This window comes from Mustela nivalis, assembly GCF_964662115.1.
Source record: "Mustela nivalis genome assembly, chromosome: 11".
Lineage (NCBI taxonomy): Eukaryota > Metazoa > Chordata > Mammalia > Carnivora > Mustelidae > Mustela > Mustela nivalis.
In genome coordinates this window covers 65,429,141-65,453,266 of record NC_139030.1, presented here as the reverse complement: position 1 = coordinate 65,453,266, position 24,126 = coordinate 65,429,141, and the positions used below count along the sequence as shown (strand labels likewise).

General features: G+C 40.2%; 1 protein-coding gene and 1 long non-coding RNA gene across 2 annotated transcripts in view; both read left to right on the top strand.

Moving 5' to 3' along the window:
* LOC309843934 overlaps positions 1 to 24,126 on the top strand; it is a 1,014,078-nt gene that overhangs the window by 217,551 nt on the left and 772,401 nt on the right. The window lies entirely within an intron of this gene.
* Positions 4,202 to 24,126, top strand: part of RIF1 (replication timing regulatory factor 1) — a 55,918-nt gene continuing 35,993 nt past the window's right edge. The window contains 10 exon segments of the mRNA XM_082690947.1: positions 4,202 to 4,306; positions 4,471 to 4,584; positions 5,378 to 5,456; positions 8,415 to 8,511; positions 9,479 to 9,606; positions 9,695 to 9,789; positions 12,017 to 12,206; positions 14,172 to 14,264; positions 20,898 to 21,036; positions 23,967 to 24,118. Coding sequence (XP_082547073.1) covers positions 4,481 to 4,584; positions 5,378 to 5,456; positions 8,415 to 8,511; positions 9,479 to 9,606; positions 9,695 to 9,789; positions 12,017 to 12,206; positions 14,172 to 14,264; positions 20,898 to 21,036; positions 23,967 to 24,118 — 1,077 coding nt within the window. The 5' untranslated portion in view covers positions 4,202 to 4,306; positions 4,471 to 4,480.

Sequence of the window (24,126 nt, the reverse complement as noted above, 5' to 3'; positions counted from 1 at the left end):
ATAAATAAAATAAAATCTTTTTAAAAAAATGCAGATTATGGAGGGCACCTGGGTTAGGTCTGCCCTCAGCTCAGGTCATGATCTCAGGGTCCTGGGATGGGATGGAGCCCCATGTGGAATCCCTGCTCAGCAGGGAGTCTGCTTCCCCCCCTGCCCCTCTACCTGCTTGTGCTCTCTTTCTCACTAATAAATAAATAAATAACCCAGGTGTCCCGAGCTAAACATTTTTCTGGAGGATCTCAGGTCACACAGGGGCAAAGCCCCTATCTGAATCCTCATCTATTGGGTTCCAGAGTTGGGTTACTGCATTAACACCAGTAATTTGGATTACAGATGGATACTTTGCTAAATGAATTACTACTGCAGTCCTGTAATTAGTGCGCTTCCATAGAACTCTTTATATTGAATTCTTTTTACCATGTTCAAGAATAAATGTGTTAGGAAAACCATACTACCCCAGTGCTTTATGCAGGATAGAGCTTGTTAAATGTTCATGAATAAATGTAGCTTAAATATGTTAGCTATGGAGTTACATATGACTAGATTAAAATTCTCTATTTTACTCTTTTTTTTAAGATTTTTTTTATTTGACAGACAGAGATCACAAGTAGGCAGAGAGGCCGGCAGAGAGAGAGAAAGATGGGGCAGAGGCAGGCTCCCTGCTGAGCAGAGAGCCTGACTCGGGGCTCAATCCCAGGACCCTGAATTTGTAAATCTAGAAAAGTACTTCTTCATCTTAGAACCACTGTGAGGAATAAATGAGATAATGAATATGCAATATCTAGCACTCAATAAAAAGCAGTTAAAAAGCGATTTTATAATCTTGAAATGATTATGTTCAGGCCATAAATTGGGATCGTAGGTAGGTAGTAGGTGGACAGGTCTAACACTTATTAAATAGAAGGAATCATTAGGACTACTGGGGGCACATAGGAGAAAAGAGTCATTGAGACACCCAAGATTATAGGCTTGATATTTGCTGAGTAATGATGTGGTTAAAGACAGAAATGGGGAAGTTAGAAGCTATCCTGGATTGAAGATGCAAGGCTTTTCATGATGTTCTGAGAAGAAAAAGATACATAGGATTTGAAGAGGCAAGGAAGACAGAAATTGTGTATTGGTTGAATGATTAGGCGAAGATGGGTGAATTAATGCATAAAAAATTAATTCAAAATATACTTATGAAAAAAAGCAACAAAATGTACTTATTGAATGGCAGGTACTATGAATTTATTGCCTAATAAGAGAAGATCTATGGTAATAGCTTCAGAATTTCTACAAAAGAGTAGTTTGGGGATAGCAATCTCTCTGGAAGGGTGTGGAGAGAGGGGGCTGGGTGGGGAAGAGGATTTGTCTTGAATTTATTGCCTAGCTAAAGAAGATCTAAGGTAGTAGTTCCAGAATGTCTGTAAAAGAGAAGCTTGGGGACAGCAATCTCCTAGAAGGGTGTGGAGAGAGGTCTGGGTGAGGAAGAGGATTTGTCTTGACTCTGTAATCTCATTAGATGAGAAAATACCAAAAAAGAGGGAGGGGCACTGATTGAGATTAGGCTAGAACTAATTCTCCTCAGAGTAACTCTCAACCCTGTCACTTAGCCTTTTGTAAGTGAACAATAATAGGGCATCTGGCTGGCTCAGTTGGTAGAGCATTGGATACTCGATCTCGGGGTTGTGAGTCTGAGGTCCACACTGGGTGTAGAGATTACTTAAAAATAAAATCTTAAAAAAAAAAAAAACACTAAACAACAATAATTAATGAGATATTTATTTTAACAGGTTTCCGAATAAAGATCTATGTCAGCAAGGAGGTAGAAGCATTTAATTTTCCTTGTGGAAAGAGTAGAGAGAGGAAGGATTTAATGAAAAGCTGTTATTTTAATCTACTCTTACTTACCATACTTGAAAAAGGCAATTAATGCTCTAAACGCAAGAACACAGATCTTCAAAGACCAAAGAGTTATTAGATATCCTGGTCCACTCTTCAAAATTTGGCTGAAATGGGGATAAGGCTGGAGACGAGGATTAGCAGGCACCCAGTCATCATAGGCCTACATGTTGTATCAAAAATTTTGAAATTCATCCCATGATTGATGGGAACCACTGAAGAATTTCAGTTCTGGAAGTGGCAATAATAAAATACTACAATGAAACATTTTAGGAAGATCACAGGACTATGCATTTGAAAGAGGTACAAGCAACATGACCCCCCCCACACACACCTCTTCTTTGTAAATGAAATACAAGGAAAAACGAATAAAACAAAGTCCCTATTCTTAAAGAATTTACATGCCCATGGGGAGAGACAGACAATAAAAAATAGATATGTAATGAGATAGCAGATAGTGATAAGTGTTGGAAGAATATAGCACAGGAAGGCGCAGAAAGAGGGGCAGAGGTACCGTCTTAAGGCAAACTCAGTGTCCTTTTCATTAATCTCATCTCATAGCCACAGTAAAAAAAATACGGTTTCAAGATCTTCTTTCACTTTCCAATACAACATCTCTACTGTACTGAGATCTTAATGTTGCAAACTTGTCCATATCTTTCATTTATCATCTCAAAACTTCTTTACTTTCTTAATATCCATGTTGTCTTTGCAAAGCCCACAAAACGAGCACTTTCCCCACTCACATTTATAGAACTCTCTATCAGGCTGCACTGAAAACCTTTACCTTCACCCAGATCCAACTCTTCACTCCTTTTTTAAACTCTTTAATGTCCACAGTTTGTTTCACAAGATCTGTATGTCTCCTTTCTTCTCTTCCTTTTTTTTTTTTTTTTGCTTAAGAAACATATATTGTACTGAGTTCTTAGTCTGGCAGACACTTGGCTCAGGACAGAGAAGGGTAAATGTTGCCCTGACCTCTGGAGCTGATAGTTATACTCCTTAAGTGGAAGCTTGAGGGGTGGGAGATCCGAAACCTGTGAGGACAAAGTGGAAAAACCACTTGCTGCCGAGCCTTAGGTTCCTGGTTTCAAGTTGATACAATCCTGTGTGGTATGGACAGGGCTCAGAGGCTGCGGAAAAGGGGAGCAGCATATTAATTCTTCATCAAAGGGCACCTGGGTGGCTCAGTTGGTTAAGCATCTGCCTTTGGCTCAGCTCATGATCCTGGAGTCCCAGAATCTAGCCCCAAGTGGAAGGGGCGTTCCCTGCTCAGTGGGGAGCCAGCTTCTCCCTCTCCCTCTGCCCCTCCACTGGCTTGTGCTCTCTTTCTCTAATAAATAAAATCTTAAAAAAAAAAAAAAAAAAGTTGTTCCCGCCAGTTCTTTCTCCACTGACTGAAGTCCGGGCCAAGTCCCACCCTTCAATACCTGGGGCCTAAATAAAAGAATGCAGATCTCTGGGAGCTACTTAAATCTACTGAATCACAATGTCTAAGGGCAGGGCCCAGAAATCTATAGTTTAATCATGAATACCCCCAGGCCATTGTTAAGTACACTTAAAATGTGAACACCAAAGGCTGCTGCTATCTTTCCTCACTTCACTTTCACCTTAAGTAGTTACAATTATCATCCCTATTTTCCCAAGGAGGAAATCGAGGCCTAAAAAGGTTGGTTAATTTGCTGAAGTCACCCAGAGCTAGGGCTGGAATCTACACCCATCTAGCTGCAGCTCCTAGTCTTAAACATTACAGTGCGCTCATCTCTTGCTAAATAACTTGTTGCTAGTATTTCAAGAAGCACAGGGCTTGGAATTCTAAGAGTCTGAAGGCCCACTAAGTTTAGTCTGGTGAACTTTGACGAGTCATTCACATTTTGAATTTCAAGTCCTTCGCGGGTTAAATTTCAGTCAAAACACCCCCACCTAGAAGACGCCCCTGATGGGCTAGGCGAAGCAGCCCAATGCGCCGGGAGGCGATCGATGACTTCGGCGCGCCTCTGCCTGTTGGATTGGCTCGAAGCTCTCCCGGCAGGACTGCCCTACTCCCGCGCGCTCGTGGGCCCGCCCCCGCCGCCATCTTGGTCTGGGAGGGAGCGGACCGCACGCGAGAGTAAACAGCCCGAGCCGGGAAAGTCGAGTTCTGGCTCGGTCGGGGTGCCGCGGGGTAGCCGCGGAGAGGACGCAGCCCTGATCTTCATACGCGGGGTAAGTATCGGGGCCACGGTGCTGGGCCCTGGCAACTCTCAGTTTAGCGCACCCTCCGCCCCCTCGCGGCTGGTTGCCTCGCTCCCCGGGCTTCTCCCGCCCCCGGCGGGTCTCCTCCCACTGTTGAAAGCTGCCCGGGAAAGTGGTGGCGGGAGCGGGCCTGGGCCGGAGCGCAGCGTGGGCCCCCGCTGCGTGTTGCAAGGCGCAGGAGGAGGAGGTTCGGGTCTTGGATTTGGGGGCCAGGGGCCGGGCATGTGGACGCGATGGGGTTGTGAGGCCGGGGGCGGGCGCGCGGGTCTGGGGCAGGGGCTCGGACCCGGCCGCCGCGGGGCTTTTTTCGGTCGGTCATTGGGTTTTCTTCTCTTCCGGTCCGTGCCTTAGGGTGGCCGACATGACGGCCCCGGCTCAGAGCCCCCTGGCGCCGCTGTTGGAGACCTTGGAAGACCCTTCCGCCCCCCATGGAGAGCAAACCGACGCTTACCTGACCCTGACCAGGTGAGGCCCGCCGGGGTTGGGGGTGAGCGCTGTGGCGGGTTTGGGGGAGAAGATAGTTGCCGTGGGGCACGCAGAAGCGAGTTTGTGTATTCTAGGGGCATGGCAGCGGTGAGGACGCCGGGGTCGCGGGCAAGGTGGGGGGAGCTGGTGCGTGCTCAGTGACGTTCCCGGTGTTGCTGCAGAGCTCAGAGCGTGGGCATGGAATGAGGAAGCCCGCACGTGTGTCCGGCTGGCGGAGGACTTTTTTTTTTTTTTTAAGTTTGGTTGGAAGTGGGGATGCTGGCGGGATGCTTTTCAGTGTAAGCCGCCCTGGTATTGGGACAGTGCGTTAACTCAGAATCGTTTACTTAATAGAGAGCAATAACCCGGGTTTCATTTTTCACTAAATGCCTCACAGTATTTTTTAATCTGCAAATCACATTTTGCTGAGTTACCTACTTATTTGGAACAGCTAGGAAAGGGTAGCAGTTGGTACAAAACGATAAAGATCTGATAAATTTTTAGTGAATTTGTAATTCGCACTGGGTTTTCGTGTTCCCTCTTTACATGCTGAGAGGGTCCAAATGTGTACACTGTGGAGCAAAAGTTACTCGTAAGGGTTCTTCTTGCATTAAATTCAGGCCGTATATTGCATGATGTATTTACAGGTATTAAGTATTTTAAGCACTGGGCTCCTCAGCTTGGTAGAGTTCTAACAAACTTCAGAAAGAGGATAAAAAGGGGTATTTTAGGGGGTAATTATAGTTTCCTTTGTGTGTCATTTGCATAAGTTTGTGTTCTTTCTATTTTTCAGTCGAATGACTGGAGAAGATGGAAAAGAAGTCATTATGGAAATTGAGAAAAAACTTCCTCAGCTATTCAGAGTTTTAAAAGTATGTATCTGTTTATTGAATGGTTTTTTTGTTGAGGGGAAAAAAAATTTTACCAGCTGACTCATAAAAACTTTGAAATGGAATACAAGCAGGATCATTATAGTACAGTCAGTGTTTAATATGTATCGAGTACTTTCTTAATTACCTTACCTGTACTCTCTTAATGCTGTGTGTGCCTGTGAGGGTACTCTTGAATCCCCACTTTGTAGAAGAAATTGGTTTAACTTGCATAATGTTGCCCATCGCCAGGTTAATACAAAACCTATGCTTTTTTTTTTTTTTAAGATTTTATTTTTTTAAGTAATCTCTATATTCATTGTGGAGCTCCAATTTACCACCCTGAGATCAAGAGTCCTGCGCTCTTCCAAAACCTGTACTTCTAACTTAAAAGCAATTATTTCATGTTTTTTGTCTTTTTCTGGGAATGTATTTGAAAGTAAATGATTCTGTAATTTTGTCTTTGGTCTATTTTTTGGCAGTTTTTTTTTTTTTTTTTTTTTTTTTTTTTAAATCCTTCACTCACCATGAATTTTTGCCACTCTTATCTGGTTAAAAAACCGTTATTATGATTATCTTCTCTGCTTATTTGTAGGGAGGTGTTATAGTAACCTCAGACTGTGGACTTTTCTTCTTATCCTCAGTACGCAGTGGCTTTGTGATTGTCCTGAACACTTAGTTTCTGAATTCCTTGCTGTTAGAATGAAGAGGTTGAACTACATCTCCAGAGTTCTTATTTTTATGATCATGTTTTGTGTTTTTAAAAAGGAATATTCTGTCATTTATTGTACATTTTAGCATGGTTTCCAGTTAAATGTTGAGGCAATTAAGGTACGGCCTACCCATAAGTATTCCTATGCTTTTTGTTTGTGTAAGTGCTTTTTGTAGTGTAAGCAGGAACTTAGTTTTGTGTAGTAGTTCAGGACTTACTGATAGTATTATTAGACAGTATTAATTGTAATATCCTGTTTTTCTTCATTATTGTGTTCCGCATCTCAGCAGTATATTGGATGTGATGAAAACATGCATCCTCATAAATTTGGTGTTCAAGAACATGTAGGATCAGGAACTCAATTGCTTGCACTGTTTAATAGAGTTTGTAACTTAAATGCCTGTTGAATAATTATTTGAAAGCACGTGGGCGGTTAATGATAGGAAAGTCAACAGAAGCGTTCTGGGTGAATTATTAAGCACTACAAGGATAATTGAATTCCTTTAGAATAGGAGCCAGGTTAGGTGAAATATAACATGTTTCTATATAGTTGTTTACAGTTCTGTTAGTATTGAGTCTAGAAACCCATAACTTTTTTTTTTTTTTTTTTTTTTAAGATTTATTATTTGAGGGGCGCCTGGGTAGCTCAGAGGGTTAAGGCCTCTGCCTTCGGCTCAGGTCATGATCTCAGGGTCCTGAGATCGAGCCCCGCATCGGGCTCTCCGCTCAGCAGGGAACCTGCTTCCCTTCCTCTCTCTCTGCCTGCCTCTCTGCCTACTTGTGATCTCTGTCTGTCAAATAAATAAATAAAATCTTTAAAAAAAAAAAAAAGATTTATTTATTATTTGAGAGAGAGTGGGGGAGGAGACAGAGGGATAGAATCTCAACCAGACTCCCTGACCATGATCCCTGAGATCATGACTTGAGTCAGACGCTTAACTGAGTACCCCAGAACAGAGTACCCCAGAACCCACAACATTTTTTCCCAAGGATTGGTATATTTGAGAGAGTGCTTAAGAGGGCATGGGAGGTGGAGAGAGAATTGGGACTCAGATCCCAGGACCCTGAGCTGAAAGCTAGAGTCACTTAAAGGATTGAGCCACCCGCGTGCCCCACCCACAATGTTCTTGAAGACAACACTGTTGGGGAATACTTCAGGAACATATATTTAATTTAAAAAAAAATGGTGATCACAGTTAGCTATTCTCCAGGAGATACAGTAGTAGCTCTCAGTCTCAGTAATGCTCTTTCTGTGGTTGTCTGAATTCGTTGTTTTAATATGTCTTATGTGGGGCGCCTGGGTGGCTCAGTGGGTTAAAGCCTCTGCCTTCAGCTCAGGTCATGATCTCAGGGTCCTGGGATCACATTGAGCCCAGGATCGGATCCAGCCCGAGTCGGGCTGTCTGCTCAGCAGGGAGCCTGCTTTCCCCTGCCTCTCTGCCTACTTGTGATCTCTTGTCTGTCAGATTAAAAAAAATAATAATAATATGTCTTATGCTCCAGTTTTTGTGTGTATGTATTTTATTTAATTATAAAAGGGGTGCCCCAGGGAAGTGTCTATTCATATACCTATTTTTCCTGCTCAGGAGCAGCAAATACCTGAGGATTCCTTGGATATCTGATTCAGAGCAGTGAGGGGATTTGAAAATAAATCACTTTAAAATAGGAAATGGTACCAAGAAAGACACAGAGTTACAAATAAATGTAGGGTTGGGGAATATAGCAAGACTACCTTTGACAGTTGGGATTTTATAGCCTATACATATGTAACATGGGTTGGGCTTTAAATTCCAGATCGATATTCAAATTTTCCAATCTACAAAGTAGGGATTTCTTTTAAGTTAATGTTTAAAGTTCTTATCACTTCAGATCCTCCGTAAATGTTCCATTCCAACCTAGCTTTGGAGGTGTCACTCCACTCCAAAGCTAGGATGCCTGTTTTAGTTTTTGAGTCTTTTGCTTACCTTTTGTGGAGGTGTCTTCAGCATTTTCCATTTGTTGGCTCTTTTATTGCTTTCAGCTGTGTGGAGATGTTCTTTTAAGAGAAACATTCTTTTTTATGTGATCTCTTTCTAGTGCTCTTCCTCTTTGCCAAGCTGTATAGATGGCTTCCTGGTTTTATTCCTTTTTTATCTACTCTCAAACATTTTGTTGATTGATTGGATTAAAATATTTTTATTTTCTGGTCTGTTTCTCTGAGAATTTCTAGTTTTAATTGTTTATAACAAATGTACTTTTTATTTTTGTAGATGCACATTTCCAGTCAGAATTCAGATCTCTGTAGTGCTGCTCTACAGGCCTTGGGGTTTTGCTTATATAATTCCAAAATTACCTCAGGATTATCAGGTAGTTAAATTTATTGTTTCGTAATATTTTTAGAGTTTATATTTTAGTACTTGGTCTGGGAGTATCCAGCACCCACTATGACAGAAAAAATATTTTTAGAGTTTATAAATATGGTTTGATATGTTAAAAGTACTGTTACTTCTCTTTTAGTTTCATAGCTTTAGTAGTTCAGGATTTACTTTTGAGAAAGAACTAGTGTTTTGGTTATCATCTTTTACAAGATCTCTTTTTTTCTAGACATAGCTTTAACTTTGATACCACCAGATTTGCTCTAAAAGAATATAAACCTATTTTAAAGTGATTGTAATTAAAAAAAAAAACTGAACCTTTTTCTTTATAAAGCATATATTCTTTGAAAGGTAATAATTTAGATGGTGTTTTATAGTATAAAACAAGCATATACCCTAAAGAACATGCTGAATTGAAAAGTTCTTTTCAAAGTTGGATCTTCAAAAGCAGCTAAGTTTTCAAGGAATCTTAATTACCACTCTGTAGTTTGCCATTTTAATGGAAACCTAGGAGGTGATCTTTCGAAAGGGGGAAATCCGGGACAGGGAATAAGGGTGCCTGAAAGTTACTACTATCTTCTTTTCTGATGGTAAAGTTTATGCCCTTTTTTATACATACAGATGTTCCTAATCTAAAATAGAAGTTCATTTTAGAACAGAGGTGTAGGATTCATAACATCTTGCCAAAAATTGTTTTATATGTTTAAAAGTAATGATACCTCTGAAATTTTTTCAGTTGCACAGATTGAGTATACTGTTTGTTTTCTCTGAATATACTTTCCCATCTAACCTAAGTTTTGTGTTTTGGAAGAAATTTGCTATTAGCATTGGTTCACTGATCCTCTTCTCTGAATATGCATTTAATTTTTTGACAGATATATATTTATTTTTTTGTTTCTATATTAGAGATTTTAAAGGGTACAATCTGTTCCACATAATTAAGGCTGCTTGTTTTTCAGAGACAGATACTCAAGAACTGCTTTTAAAATTGAATGATAGTGTTAAAAGCCCAGACAAAAATGTACGTACTAGGGCACTTTGGGTGCTATCCAAGCAGACATTTCCTGCTGAAGTCATTGGCAAAGTAGTGAGTATGGTTTTTGTATACATTTTCTTAACTACGTGCCACTTAAAAAATTGAGGCTTATTTGTATTTATTTGGTTCTGTCTTTTAGGTATCCAATATAATTGATTCATTAGAAATAGTATTTAATAAAGGAGAGATGCATTCTGCAGTTGTTGATTATGAAGCATTAAATGTCATCATAAGGTATGAATTTGTTGTTTTAGAAGATTAATTTCATTAAATTTAGAATTTACTTCAAGGAGTGGACTTTGGGGACTAAAATATGAGTTAGAAGTTAAAAGAACAAAATGTCTTGTAAAAGTCTCAAGGATAAAAGGTAACAGGAAAAAGAAGGAAGTAGATATGTTTACGTTACTAGGTTTCTTTCTTTATTGTCTTTATTTTTACTGAGTCTTAAAAATGAAGTCTTGGTTGGGGTTCCTGTCTTGTTTACTTGGTAGAGCATGCTGCTCTTGATCTTGGGGTCATGAGTCTGAGCCCCATGTTGGCTATAGAGCATAGGTAAAAATCTTGGTTATGTTGCTGCTGCAAAAATGATTTTGATTTTTTTTTAAGATTTTATTTATTTATTTGACAGAGATCACAAGTAGGCAGAGAGGCAGGCAGAGAGAGAGAGGGGGAAGCAGGCTCCCTGCGGAGCAGAGAGCCCGATATGGGCTTGGTCCTAGGACCCTGGGATCATGACCTGAGACAAAGGCAGAGGCTTAACCCACTGAGCCACCCAGGTGCCCCTTGATTCTAATTTTTTTAAATTATTTAATAAAAATTTTTTAATAAACATTTTATCCCCAGGGGTACAGGTCTGTGAATCGCCAGCTTTACACACTTCACAGCACTCACCATTGCACATACCCTCTCTCGAGCCCCTCCCCCCAGCAACTCTCAGTTTGTTTTGTGAAATTAAGAGTCACAGTTTGTCTCCCTCCTGATCCCGTCTTGTTTCATTTATTCTTTTGATTCTGATTTTTTTTTTCTTAAGATTTTTATTTATTTGACAGACAAGAGATTTTTTTTTAAGATTTTATTTATTTATTTGACAGAGATCACAAGTAGGCAGAGAGGCAGGCAGAGAGAGAGAGAGAGAGGGAAGCAGGCTTCCTGCGGAGCAGGGAGCCCGATGCGGGGCTCGATCTCAGGACCCTGAGATCATGACCCGAGCCGAAGGCAGCAGCCCAAACCACTGAGCCACCCAGGGCCCGCCCCCCCCCCCCCCGATTGTCTATTTTTAAAATTATTTCCATTAAAGCTTTTGCAAGAGTTTAAAAAGTAATAATAATAATAATAATGGGCTCTCAGGTAGGGTTAGGGTTAGGGGATATAAGAAGGCATTAACAGCAACTAGCAGCAGATGGGAGAACAGGAAAATGCTTTACCTTCTTGTGCATCCCTATTCTTTCAGGGACATGCTAACGGCACACAGACTGTGTTGTGTGATTTATCTTACTAGTTTTTCTTTCTTTTTTTTTTTTTTAAAGATCTTATGTGAGAGAGAGAGAGAGAGCATGAGAAGGGAGGGTGTCAGAGGGAGAAGCAGACTCCCTGCTAAGCAGGGAACCCGATACGGGACTCGAGGATCACGACCTGAGCCGAAGGCAGTCGCTTAACCAGCTGAGCCACCCAGGCGCCCCTAGTTTTTCATTCTTAAAAGTTTTCTGTTGGGGCGCTTGGGTGGCTCAGTGGGTTAAAGCTTACTCTGCCTTCAGCTCAGGTTATGATCCCAGGGTCCTGGGATCAAGCCCCGCATCGGGCTCTCTGCTTAGCAGGGAGCCTGCTTCTTCCTTTCTCTCTCTGCCTGCCTCTCTGCCTACTTGTGATGTCTGTCAAATAAATAAATAAAATTAAAAAAAAAAAGTTTTCTGTAATTGAACTCCTTGTTTTACTTAGTGGTCTGATGTCCTGAATGATGCTTACACTATATCACAATTCTCTATTTTCTTTTCTTTTTCTTTTTTTTTTTCCTTTTTAAGTTTTTATTTATTAGAGAGCAAGCAGGAGCAGGGGTGGGGAGGGGTAGAGGGAGAAGCAGGCTCCCCACTGAGCAGGGAGCCCTATGTGATATGGGACTGGATCCCAGGACCTTAGGTGAAGGCAGATTCTTAACCGACTGAGCCACCCAGGTGGCCCTCTCTGGCTGTCTTCTAAAAGAATGTTGAATTTACTTGCCTTTTAAAAAGATCAATTCTTTAAATATTAATTTGAAGCCAAAATGGTGTATTCTTATTTTTTAAATTTATAAAAATAATATGGAAACCTACAAATTAGTAAATAAAAATCTGTGTGTATGCATATATGTATATATTTTAAAATAGATGGACAGTATTAGGAATATTTCTGTATGCTGCTTATTTTCCTGGTAGTTTAGACATAAAAGCTGAGGTCAAGCTAATTTCATTGATTTCTCTATTAACAGGCTAATTGAACAAGCCCCAGTTCAAATGGGAGAAGAGTCAGTCAGGTGGGCAAAACTGGTCATACCTTTAGTGGTTCATTCAGCTCAAAAGGTACATTTGCGGGGAGCAACTGCTCTAGAGATGGGAATGCCATTGTTGCTTCAGAAACAACAAGAAATAGCATCTATCACAGAGCAGCTTATGACTACTGTAAGTATCGTTTTGTGTAAGGATTTTTTGGATACTGCATTGTAAGTTTCTGGCCCAAGCATAGGGATCATACTGGTATAATTGCATTATGATGTAGGAAGTTCTACTTTTAATAGAACATAAATAATTGCTTAAGTTAGTGTAGGCAATAGTACTACTTAAAGGAAGGGAGCTGTTTTATTTAGTGTTTGTAGGATCTAGGCATTTTATTTCATCCCCATTGCCCTTAGTGATAGAAGGGGATTGCATTTCTGGAAAAAGAAGGACATTAACAGATTTCAGGGTTATCTGGGTTATTTTAAGATAATATCAATAGGTATAAGTTTAAAGCACATAAGTGCATGTAATGTGTACATTCTCCTAAAGTTAATACTTGCCTTGAGTTTTAGTCTTCTCCACCATTGTTTTTGTAACATATTTATTGAGCACTTACATGCCGGGTATTGTTTTATACACTGAATATAGCAGTGAACAAAGGGAGCTTGTGGAGCTTCTTGTCTAGTGGGTCTGAGAGGTAATAGAGAATGTAATATATTCAGTGAAGAACATTATGGAGAACTGTAGAGACTAGATGGAGAGTGCCATTGGAGAGGAAGGATATGTTCATGGAAGGAAAAAGAATAGGATATTTATTTATTTACTAATTAAAAAATTTTATTTATTTATTTGACAGGCAGATCACAAGTAGGCAGAGAAGCAGTCGAGAGAGAGGGGGAAGCAGGGTCCCCGCTGAGCAGAGAGGCTGATATGGGGCTCGATCCCAGGACCCTGAGATCATGACCTGAGCCGAAGGCAGAGGCTTTAACCCACTGAGCCACCCAGGCATCCCAGGAATAGGGTATTTAAACAGTAATTTGAAATGGTACAGGAATTAGCAACTTGGGTGATAGGGAGTAAACTCATTCTAGGCAGGAGGAACCATGAGAGCAAAAGACCCTGCTCTGATCATTTTGTGTTTGTTGGTGTTCAGTGAACACTGGCATGTGCAATATTTCAGAGTGTATGAGGATGAGAGGATTAGGAGAGGAGAAATACAGGGCCCAGTCACAGAGGACGTTGGCAGTATTGCAGTCATTTGTTTTCCTCTGGCTTACATTGAAAACCTGTTTGAAGATTTTGAGTCTAGGAGTGTTTGTGTGTACTGACTTGGGCTTTAAAGGGATTACTGTGCCTGTGTTGAGAATAGACTTCTAGAGGAGTTGAGTAGAAGAAGGGAAACTAGTTCAGAGAGAACTTCAGTAATCTAGGTGAGGTGAGGGAGCCTTCCAGATTTTAATACCTGGGATTTTGTTTATTGTTTTAAAATTCAGGAGGCCTCATGGAAATGTTTGGAGCCCAATAAAGTAGCTCCAATGTCTTTGCAAGACACTGGAGCTTTGGTTACGTTTATTAATTTTTTAAGAGCATATGTAAAACTCTTTATAAATTTGAAAATGTTCTCAGCTGTTAGCCATGAAGTTATTAATGTGGTTTTTTTTTTTTAAGATTTTATTTATTTATGTGACAGAGAAATCACAGAGAGAGAGGGGGAAGTAGGCTCCCCGCTGAGCAGAGAGCCTGATGTGGGGCCCGATCCCAGGACCCTGAGATCATGACCTGAGCTGAAGGGAGAGGCTTAACCCACTGAGCCACCCAGGTGCCCCCTATTAGTGTATTTTTAAGAGTGAAGAACTAAAACATTATCATTTGAACTCTAATGGTACACATGCTAAAGTTTTCAGGGAAAAGTATATTGGAAGAAAAAAATAAGCTGAATTGACGGATGGAATAATGGCCAAATTTGTGATAAGGCAGGCATAGTAAGATATTAATGATTTTTATATTTGGGCTTTCACTGTAAAACTTTCAGCTGTGCTATATACATGAAAGTTTTTCTAATAAAACATTGGGAAAAGTTACTTCAACTAAGACAGTCTGATACTGCATATTTTGTTTTCTCAAGAGTGTTTTTGCTTTTGTTTGCAGAAATTACTTTCAGAACTCCAAAAGTTGTTTATGAGTAAGAATGAGACTTACGTTTTAAAATTGTGGCCTTTATTTGTCAGACTTCTTGGGAAGGTAAGTCTACAGTTAATAGTGCACAGTTTATACCTGTGAAACCCTTTCATTTCTTAACTTAACATTATTCATGTATACCATATATGTAGATTCAGCTGTTCACTAAAATTTGTTTGCCAGCCCACAATAAGTACTTCTGCTGCTTTTCCAGTCAATTGTAAATCTAAAGAGTGGCATGAATTTGAGTCATCCAGTATGCAGATTCTCAGCTGAGGTAGAGCAAGATAATGCCCTGCCTTTTTATTTGAACTCAGTGTTCTTGCTGGGGGGTGGGGGGCGCATACAGCAAGAGAGAAGGGGCATGAGCAGGGGCAGAGGGAAAGGGAGAAGCAGACTCTCCTGCTTTATAACAGGCAGCCCAGTGTGGGACCCAATCCCAGGACTCTGGCTGGGATAGTGACCTGAACCAAAGGCAGTCATTTAACCAACTAAGCCACCCAGGCACCCCTAAGTGTTCTTTTTTAAACAGATGTCCTTTTCAGGATGTCTGGGTGGCTCAGTTGGTTAAGCATCTGTCTTCAGCTCAGGTCATAATCCCAGGGTCCTGGGAGTGAGCCCCATAAAGGGCTTCCTGCTTAAACCAGGAACCTGCATCTCACTCTGCCCCTTCCCCTGCTTTTGCATGTGTGGATTCTCATGCTCTCTCAAATACATAAAGTATTTTTTTAAAAAGTCCTTTACATAAATCCACTTAATGACACATTTCCCCCATTTTGTACCTTTTTTTTAGTGAATTTAGTTTTATTTTTTTTTTTTTAATTTTTTTTTTTTTTTAAAGATTTTATTTATTTATTTGACAGAGAGAAATCACAAGTAGGCAGAGAGGCAGGCAGAGAGAGAGAGAAGCAGGCTCCCGCCGAGCAAAGAGCCCGATGCGGGGCTTGATCCCAGGACACCGAGATCATGACCTGAGCCGAAGGCAGCGGCTCAATCCACTGAGCCACCCAGGCGCCCCTAGTGAATTTAGTTTTAAATGGCCCCTCGGCTTCGTGCCAAAGTATTGTCTGTGGTTCCAAAGCATCAGAAGACTGTGATGGGCCTTGGGGAAATTACACATGTTACATAAGCTCTGTGTAGGCATGAATAACCGTGCTATTGCATATGAGTTCAGTGTTAGAATCACTAATCCATATGGTGTCTTTAAATGGAGGTAAATAGGAAGCAAGGTTGAGTTTGTTTGACAGAACAGGTTTTTGTAGGAACCTAACCCTGCATGTTTCTTAGGAGCAGTGGCTCAGTACTTGCTAACACAGTGTTTGCTGTGGACTTTATAGAATTTTGGTGGATTGTTAGGATTGACTATATGTTTTGTCTTCAAGCTAGGTTTTGGGTTTTTATTTGTTCGTTTGTTTTTGAGGGGAAGAGATGTGTTTTTCTTTATTGTGGTAAATGATATTTCTCCTAACCTTCGTAAGTGTACAGTTCAGTGCCATTAAATACATATACAAGTTGTGTAAATAGCATCACTATCTATACCCGAAACCTTTTCATCTTCTCCCAACAACTTTATACATATACAATAACTCCTCTTGCTCCCCTACCCCTAGCCCCTGGTAAATGCTATTTTACCTGCTGTCCCTGGATTTGCTAATTCTAGGCATCCCACGTAAATGCACTGTTTGTCCTTCTGTATATGGCTTATTATGCTAGACAATTTTTTCAAGTCTTAATCATGTTGTAGCAAGCACTTAACTAAATTTGATTCCTATGGCTGGATAATATTTTGCTCTGTAACTTAATTTTGTTTATTCACTTGTTGATAGGCACATGGCTTGTTTTTACATTTCGGCTGTTAATAATGTTGCTGTAAACATTGATGTACAAACATCTGTTGGATTCTCTGCTTTTAATTCTTTCGGATATATGTGGAAGAAGAATGGAATTGCTGGGTCATAATGGTAGTTCTGTGCTTGACTTTTAGAGACTCCTCCAAATTGTTTTCCACAGTGGGTGTACTGTTTTACATTCCTATCAGTAATACACTGGGGTTCATTCTAGTTTTTCTTTTCCCTTAAGGATTTACCTATTTATTTTAGAGAGTGTTTGAGGGGAAGGGGCGGAGGGAGAGGGAAAGAGAGTCTCTAGCAGAATGCCCGCTGAGTGAGGAGCCTGACATAGGATCCTGGGGTCATGACCTGAGCTGAAGTCAAGAGCCAGATGCTTAACCAACAGACCCACTCAGGCACTTCTAGTTTTTCCCTGCTGAACATTTTTTGTTTTTGTTTTTAAAAGATTTTATTTATTTGACACAGACAGACACAGCAAGAGGGGGAACACAAGCAGGCAGGGGGAGTAGGAGAGGGAGAGCAAAGGCTTTCCTCCCTCCCTGGCAGGGAGCCTGATGCGGGGCTTGATCCCAGGACCCTGGGATCAGGACCTGAGCCAAAGGCAGAAGCTTAATGACTGAGTCACCTAGGCACCCCTATTTTTTGGTTTTTGATGTGTTAGCCCTTCCAGAACATTTTGTTCTGTTTTGTAAAACTGGGGCATTTTAATGTTTTTGACAATATGATAAATAGTTCTCTTGATGGCGGACTTAAAGGCTGTTGGGTAATAATGCAGAAACCGTCACATTAGTGGTGGTTTTCCTGATTGGTGTGCCATCAGTAATGATTGTAAGGAGTTACTTGTATGTAGCTGCTATCAAGCAAGTAAGACGGCATTTATGACCCGTCATTTTCAGGATTGTTAGTAACCTGGATGTAGTTCTCCCAAATAACCTTACCTCTTTGTGTCACAAGACCCACCTTGCTCACAGCTTTGTCATTTACATTACCCTTGGTAGTAATAACCGAGGTTGTATGTAGTAGGGATGAGGGGTTTTTCTGTTCACCATATATTGAGAGGTAAAAGGTGACTTTCAGTCTAAGACGTATTATGTGGGCCTTCTTGAAACATAAATCCATTTCCTAATCTTGCATATTTAGGTGGTTTTCATATAAAGCCATTTTCGGTGGAGCAGACTTCAGTAACAGTAAACAACCTTTTTCCTGTTCTCTTGTTTCTCTTTCCTATTCAAATAACTTAGTATCTGTTTCTCCCTGGTGTGAACCTTGAGCAGAGAGTCTTCCTATTTTCCTGCTTTCTCTATTTGCTTTTAACTATATTTGAAAGCATGTTAGCTCAGGATTGCCTCTCTGTGCCCTATAGATAGGGAGGTACTGTTCCCTGTGGAATCTTTCATCATTCTTTAGTTTGGTGGTTCCCTTTTTATGTACCTTAATAGTATTTTTGGTTTTTTCTCAGGATAGTGATGCTTATGGTGGTGCTTAGCCTTCATCTGCCTTTGAACGTTCATGAGCCTCTTGACTTTTCTTTCTCTTCTTCTCATGGTCCTCCCAAGTGATAACCATAGCAGTTACTCAGTTAAGTTGTTTTGTGGCTTGGTGACTTCAGACCAGCCACCTAGTCTCAAGTCCTAAGGATTTTGGTCTCTGAGACCTAATAGCTGACTACTCAGAACCCAGGGCAGGAAAGCCTTTGCTCATTTTTTTAAAAAAAATTATTTTAATTTTTTAAAGATTTTATTATTTATTTGACAGAGACCGAGAGCACACGCACATACACACAAGCAGCAGGAGAGAAGCAGGCTCTCTGCTGATTAGAGAGATGGGCTTATCTCAGGATCCTGGGATCATGACCTGAGCTGAAGGCAGATGCACCTGAGCCACTCAGGTGTCCTGCCTTTGCCCACTTTTTTTTTTTGAAGACTTTTATTTATTTGCTAGACAGAATTGCAACTAGTCAGAGAGGCAGGCAGGGAGAGAAAGGAGGAAGCAGGCTCCCTGCTGAGCAGAGAGCCTGATGTGGGGCTCCATCTCAGGACCCAGGCTTGATCCCAGGACCCGAGCCGAAGGCAGAGGTTTTAACCCACTGAGCCACCCCGGTGCCCCTTTTGCCCACTTTTTAATTGGGTGGTTTGTTTTTGTTGTTGAGTTGTAGGAGTTCTTTTTCTGGATTTTTTTGTTTGTTTGTTTTTTAAGATTTTATTTATTTTTTTTGACAGAGATCACAAGTAGGCAGAGAGACAGGCAGAGAGAGAGAGGAGGAAAGCAGACTCCCTGCTGAGCAGAGAGCCTGATGCAGGGCTCGATCCCAGGACCCTGAGACCATGACCTGAGTCATAGGCAGAGGCTTTAACCCACTGAGCCACCCAGGCGCACCCCCTTTCTCTGGATTATTAATCCCTTATCAGATACGTGATTTTCAGATATTTTTTCCCATTCTGTAATGTTGTCTTTTCACTTGATAATATCCTTTGGTGCACAAAAGTTTTTGATGAAGTCCAGTATAAATTAGATCTTTTTCTTTCATTGCCTGTGCTTTTGGTGTCAAAGCCATGAAGTTGTTGTCAAATCCAGTGTCATGATTATTTTTTCCCCTCTGTGTTGTTCTAGGATTTTTAGAGTTCTCGTTCTCATAAGTTTTTAATCTTTGAGTTCATTTTTCTATATGGTGTAAGACAAGGATCCAGTTTTCATTCTTTAGCATGTGGGTAGTCAATTTGGCAGCACCATTTGTTGAAAAGAGTGGTCTCTATATAATGAATGGTCTTGGCATCCTTGTTGAAAAATTAGGGGATACCCGGGTGGCTTAGTAGGTTAAGCGTTTGCTTTTGGCTCAAGTCATGATCCTAGGTTCCTGGGATCAAGTTCTATCCTGGGCTCCCAGCTCCACAGGGAGCCTGCTCTCTCTGCCTCTGTCTTTCTGTCTCATGAATATATACAATTTTTTTTTAAAGATTTATTTATTTATTTATTTGACAGGCAGAGATTACAGGGAGGCAGAGAGAGGAAGGGAAGCAGGCTCCCTGCTGAGCAGAGAGCCTGATGCAGGGCTTGATCCCAGGACCCTGGGATCATGACCTGAGCCAAAGGCAGAGGCTTTAACCCACTGAGCCACCCTGGCGCCCCATGAATATATAAAATCTTGAAAAAAAGAAAAAAAAAATCAGTTGGCAGCAGGGTTGCTTGGGTGGCACAGTTGATTAAGTCCCCAACTCTTGATTTTGTCTTGGGTCATGATCTCAGGGTCATGAGATGGAGCCCAACATGGGATTCAACATTCAGTTCAGAGTCTGCTTGAGACTCCCTGATCTCCCCCACCCCCAGATAAAGAAAGAAAGAAAAAAACCAATTGACAGCATATGAGGTTTATTTTAAGGTTTTCTATTTCATTGGTCTATATGTTTATCCTTATGCCATTACCATATGTTTTAATTACTTCAGTTTTTGAAGTAAGTTTGGAAGGCAAGAGGTGTAAGTTCTTCAAATCTATTTTGGAATCGATTTGGCTGTTTTGGGGCTCTTTGCAATTCCATAATGAATTTGAAGATTGGCTTTTCTTTTTTTGTGAAAAGGCTGCTGTACCTTTTTTTTTTTTTTTTTTTTTTAATAAGATTTTATCTATCTGTTTGACAGAGACACAGCAAGAGTGAGAACACAAGCAAAGGGAGAGGGAGAAGCTGGCTTCCCACTGAGCAGAAAGCCCAGTGAGGGGGTTCGATCCCAGGACTCTGGGATCATGACCTGAGCTGAAGGCAGACCCCCCCCCCCCCAGGACTGAGCCACCCAGGCGCCCCGTGGCTGCTGTACTTTCAACAGAGATTGTGTTGAATCTGTAGATTGCTCTGTGTCATATTGACATTTTTATGGTATTAAAACTTTCTGTACTGGGGGGCCTGCGCGGCTCAGTGGGTTAAGCCTCTGCCTTCAGCTTGGGTCATGATCTCAGGGTTCTGGGATCAAGCCCCACATAAGGGCTCTCTGCTCAGCAGGGAGCCTGCTTCGCCCTCTTTCCCTGCCTGCCTCTCTGCCTACTTGTGATCTCTCTGTCAAATAAATAAATAAAATCTTTAAAAAAAAATGACTTTCTATACTTGAATGTGGAATGGTTTTCTGTTTATTCAGGTCTTTTTAAATGTTTTTCAGCAGTATTTTGTAGCTTTTAGTGTACAAGCCTTTCACCTCTATTAGATTTATTCCTAAGTATTTAATTCTTTTAGGTGCTGTTGTAAATTGAATTATTACTTAATTTCCTTTTCAGATTGTTAGCTGCTGTTGTGTAGAAGCACAGCTGATTTTTGTGTGTTGATCTTGTTCAGTTGCTTGCTGAATTTCAGTTCAGCTGCTTGCTGAAATTCAGTTGCTTGCTGAATTTATTAGCTCTAGTAGCTTTCTTATGGATTCTTTGATTTTCTAAGCAAGTTATTCTATATTAATGTTTATATGCTGTTCAGTGTATATGTGATTTATAGCTACAGTTGCTAATGTTTCTTTTTTTTAATGTTTCCTTGTTTACTTGTCATTTGTCCGTTTTTCCCTTTTTTCTTAAATACTATTTTTTCATATGGATACTATCTTTTTGGTACTCTGGTAAAATTTGGGACTTATCTTCCTAATTTTCTCTAATGTTTTAGAAATGTTCTGTTTTGTGCATTATTTAATTCATGGAGCATTATATCTTTGTGATCCTGAGTTTTGAATGTACAGACAGAATCCAGTACATTCTAAAATTTAAATTTTTAAGACTTTACATAGCTAACACTGAATAAATTAGATAAGTGAAAAATAATAGTTCCTATATGTTGTTTTAGGCAGTTAAATAACTTTGTTTATGATTTTTCCTTTTTAGACATTGCATCGAAGTGGGAGTTTCATTAATTCTCTGTTACAGCTGGAAGAACTAGGATTTCGTAGTGGAGCTCCCATGATTAAAAAAATAGCTTTTATTGCATGGAAGAGTTTAATAGATAATTTTGCTTTGAATCCAGGTAAGTAAATAATATGTTAAAATTTTTATTTTTCTGTGGATTTTTCCTCAAAATGAAAAGAAAGCCATTCTGATTTTTTGCACTTTGTACTGAAACTTTAACCTATTGAATATTTTTCATTTTATTTTAAGGGAATAAACTTAGAGCTAAAAATAGAATTAGAAAGCCTAGGCATTACTGAACACCACTGAAAATTTGTTTTAAACTATTTCAAAAATTGAGCAAAGTGACAGATACCATTTGTGGCTTTTTAGTACTTAGTTGAGCACTTTTGAGTACCTCTATTGTAATCATCACAATAGATCTGAAATAGCAAGTATTATCACTATTTTAGAAAGATTAAGTAATTTATCAAAGATCACATAGCGATTAGATGATAGGAAACAATGTGATAGCTGTGAAACATGACTGGTAAACTTTTTTCTCACAGGATCTTTAGAATAGTGCCTAAAGTGGGTTTTCACTATTAAATGATTCCTTTTGATTTATCGTAACTTTATCTTCCTATTGTCTAGTGGAGGTGTTTGATATATAGTTGACCCTTGAACAGTGGGAAGGTTAGGGATGCCAACATCCCACTGCATGTAACTTTTCACTTACCCCAAATTTCACTACAAATAGCCCACTGTTGACCAGAAACCAGTAATGTAACCAGTCGATTAACCCCCAAATTTGTATGTTATATGTACTGTATACTCTAGTTCTACAATAAGGTAAGCTAGAGAAATGTTAGGAAAATCATAAGGAAGAGAAAATACATTTAGAGTATTGTACTATCTAAAAAACAGTCTGTATAAGTGGACACATGCAATTCAAACCCATATTCAAAGGTCAACTGTATATATGAGGAGGAGTATATAGCCCTATCGTCCTCGGCCCGCAAGGATGACAAGAACCCTGGTTCGGATGCATCTTCTCTCTCTTTATTTCTGCAAGTCTACACACTTATATACGCTTACATGACCAATCAGCGAGTAGGGTACAGGAGGGAGCGAATCAGGCTGTGCACCTAAACGAACAACTTCGCTAGCAACCAATGCTGTTTACTTCCTCTTTGGGCGTTCCGCTTAGTCTCATGAGGCAGTCCTAACCTGGCAACTAGCCAGGCGCCATCTTTTAATGGCGGAGGCCGCCCTGGCCAGGGGCCTGCCTCCAACATAGCCGAAAAGTCGGTCAGTAGGAATGGCTATTCAATTGGGTAATCTTAGATATAATCAGTACTGTTTTTGTTTGTGGAAGATTTTTTAGAATTTATTTGCCAGAGATCACAAGTAGGCAGAGGCAGGCAGGGGTGGGGGAGGCAGGCTCTTCCCTGAGCAGGGAGCCCCATGCGCGGCTTGATCCCAAGACCCTGGGATCATGACCTGAGCCAAAGGCAGAGGCTTTAACCCATTTAGCCACCCAGGCATCCCTCAATACTGTATGTTTAGAAGATCTGCTAATATTGATTTCATCAAGTATTTTTTCTCTGCCAAAGACAATTAATAATCCTCTCGTACCCTTTTTAGTGTATTTTGTAAGGTGATTATTTTCATTAACCATGATTTCTTTGAAAGTATTGAAAGTGCATTGCCAGGCACAAATTTTAATTGTAAATGTTACCTTTTGTTTGTGAACTGGTAATGCAAGTTGATGTTCTGGACTAAAGCATAAAGTAGTCATGACTTAAAGAAGATAAATAAAATGCTTTCTGATTTGAAATAAGTCCAGAGCTCTGGGGCATCTGGGTGGCTCAGTCGGTAAGCATCTACCATCTACCTAGAGGTCCTGGGATCAAGCCCTGCATTGGGCTCCTTGCTCCGCAGGGAGCCTGCTTCTCCCTCTCCCTCTGCCTGCCGCGCTCTCTACTTGTGCTCTCTATCTCTCTTGTCAGATAAATATATAAAATAAAAAAAAATAAAATAGAAGTCCAGAGCTAAAAGAGTCCATCCCTAGTATTATGGATCCAGGAAATCTTAAGGAATCAGATGCTTGTTGTTTCTGTCATCATCAGTATGCTTACTTGCAGTTACAGGAAGGATAAAAGGCAGAAGAGCAAAAATGAACTTGTTTTCAGATAAGCCATCTATCCAGAGCCTTTCGAAAATTCCATATACACTTCCCCTTAAATCTCATTAGGTAGAATGGCTAAATGGGAGATTAGATAAATAAAAAATTGGGTATCTGTCATTGTCCTGAGTGAAAGAGAGTCTTGTTTCTAAGAAAGAATGGCAGTTGGCAATTTTTGCTATAGGGATATTATTGCGGAGCTCCTCTCATAGAGTAGGAGTTGAAAAAAGTTGAGAGAATTTGTTCCCACAGTGATTTGACTTTATTTTCTTTATAGAAATGTTAATTGTGAAAGATAAATGGCACAGTAGCTGTCAGAAACATTAATGCCATACCACCAAATCCATAGCTTGACGGATGTTTCAAAATCCTTTAAATCTTTTTGATAAGTTACTTGAGCACAGGGCATCTTATTTTATGTATTCCTAGTTGTTAAACTCAATGCTAGGCCGGACAGTTTGTTGTAGAGGATTGCCCTGTGTCTTGAAGGAAGTTTTGCAATATCCTTAGGCGCAACCCACTAGATACCAACAGCCTCCTCTGTACCCCTGGCTCTCAGGTTGTTAGACCTGAGATTTTGTAGACATTGCCAAATGTCCCTCTGTAGGAAAATCATCCCTGGCACACGCAGTATCTAATAAACATGGCTTCCTCTTTCTTTTTCTTTCTCTTTTTTTTTTTGACCTTATTACATGTAGTCTAGTTGTATTGAAGTCTTTGTCACATTAAAAAGTTGAGGTATACCAAGAACAGCTGATTTTTTAAAAAATTATTTTTAAATCTTTTTTCTCTTGGAGTTGATAAAGGAGACTTACATACTTATTCTTAAAATTTAGTCTTCAGCTTTTATGTTTTTACTTATGTACTTACTTTCTTTTAAGAAATACTATGCAGTGCAAAAAGACTGAAGTTGTTAATGCAGCCTTTGAGTTCCATCCACGTGAGAACAGAAACTCTAGCACTAACAAAGCTAGAAGTCTGGTGGTATCTGCTGATGAGACTTGGACCTCACCTTCCTGCTAATTTTGAACAGGTAATGAA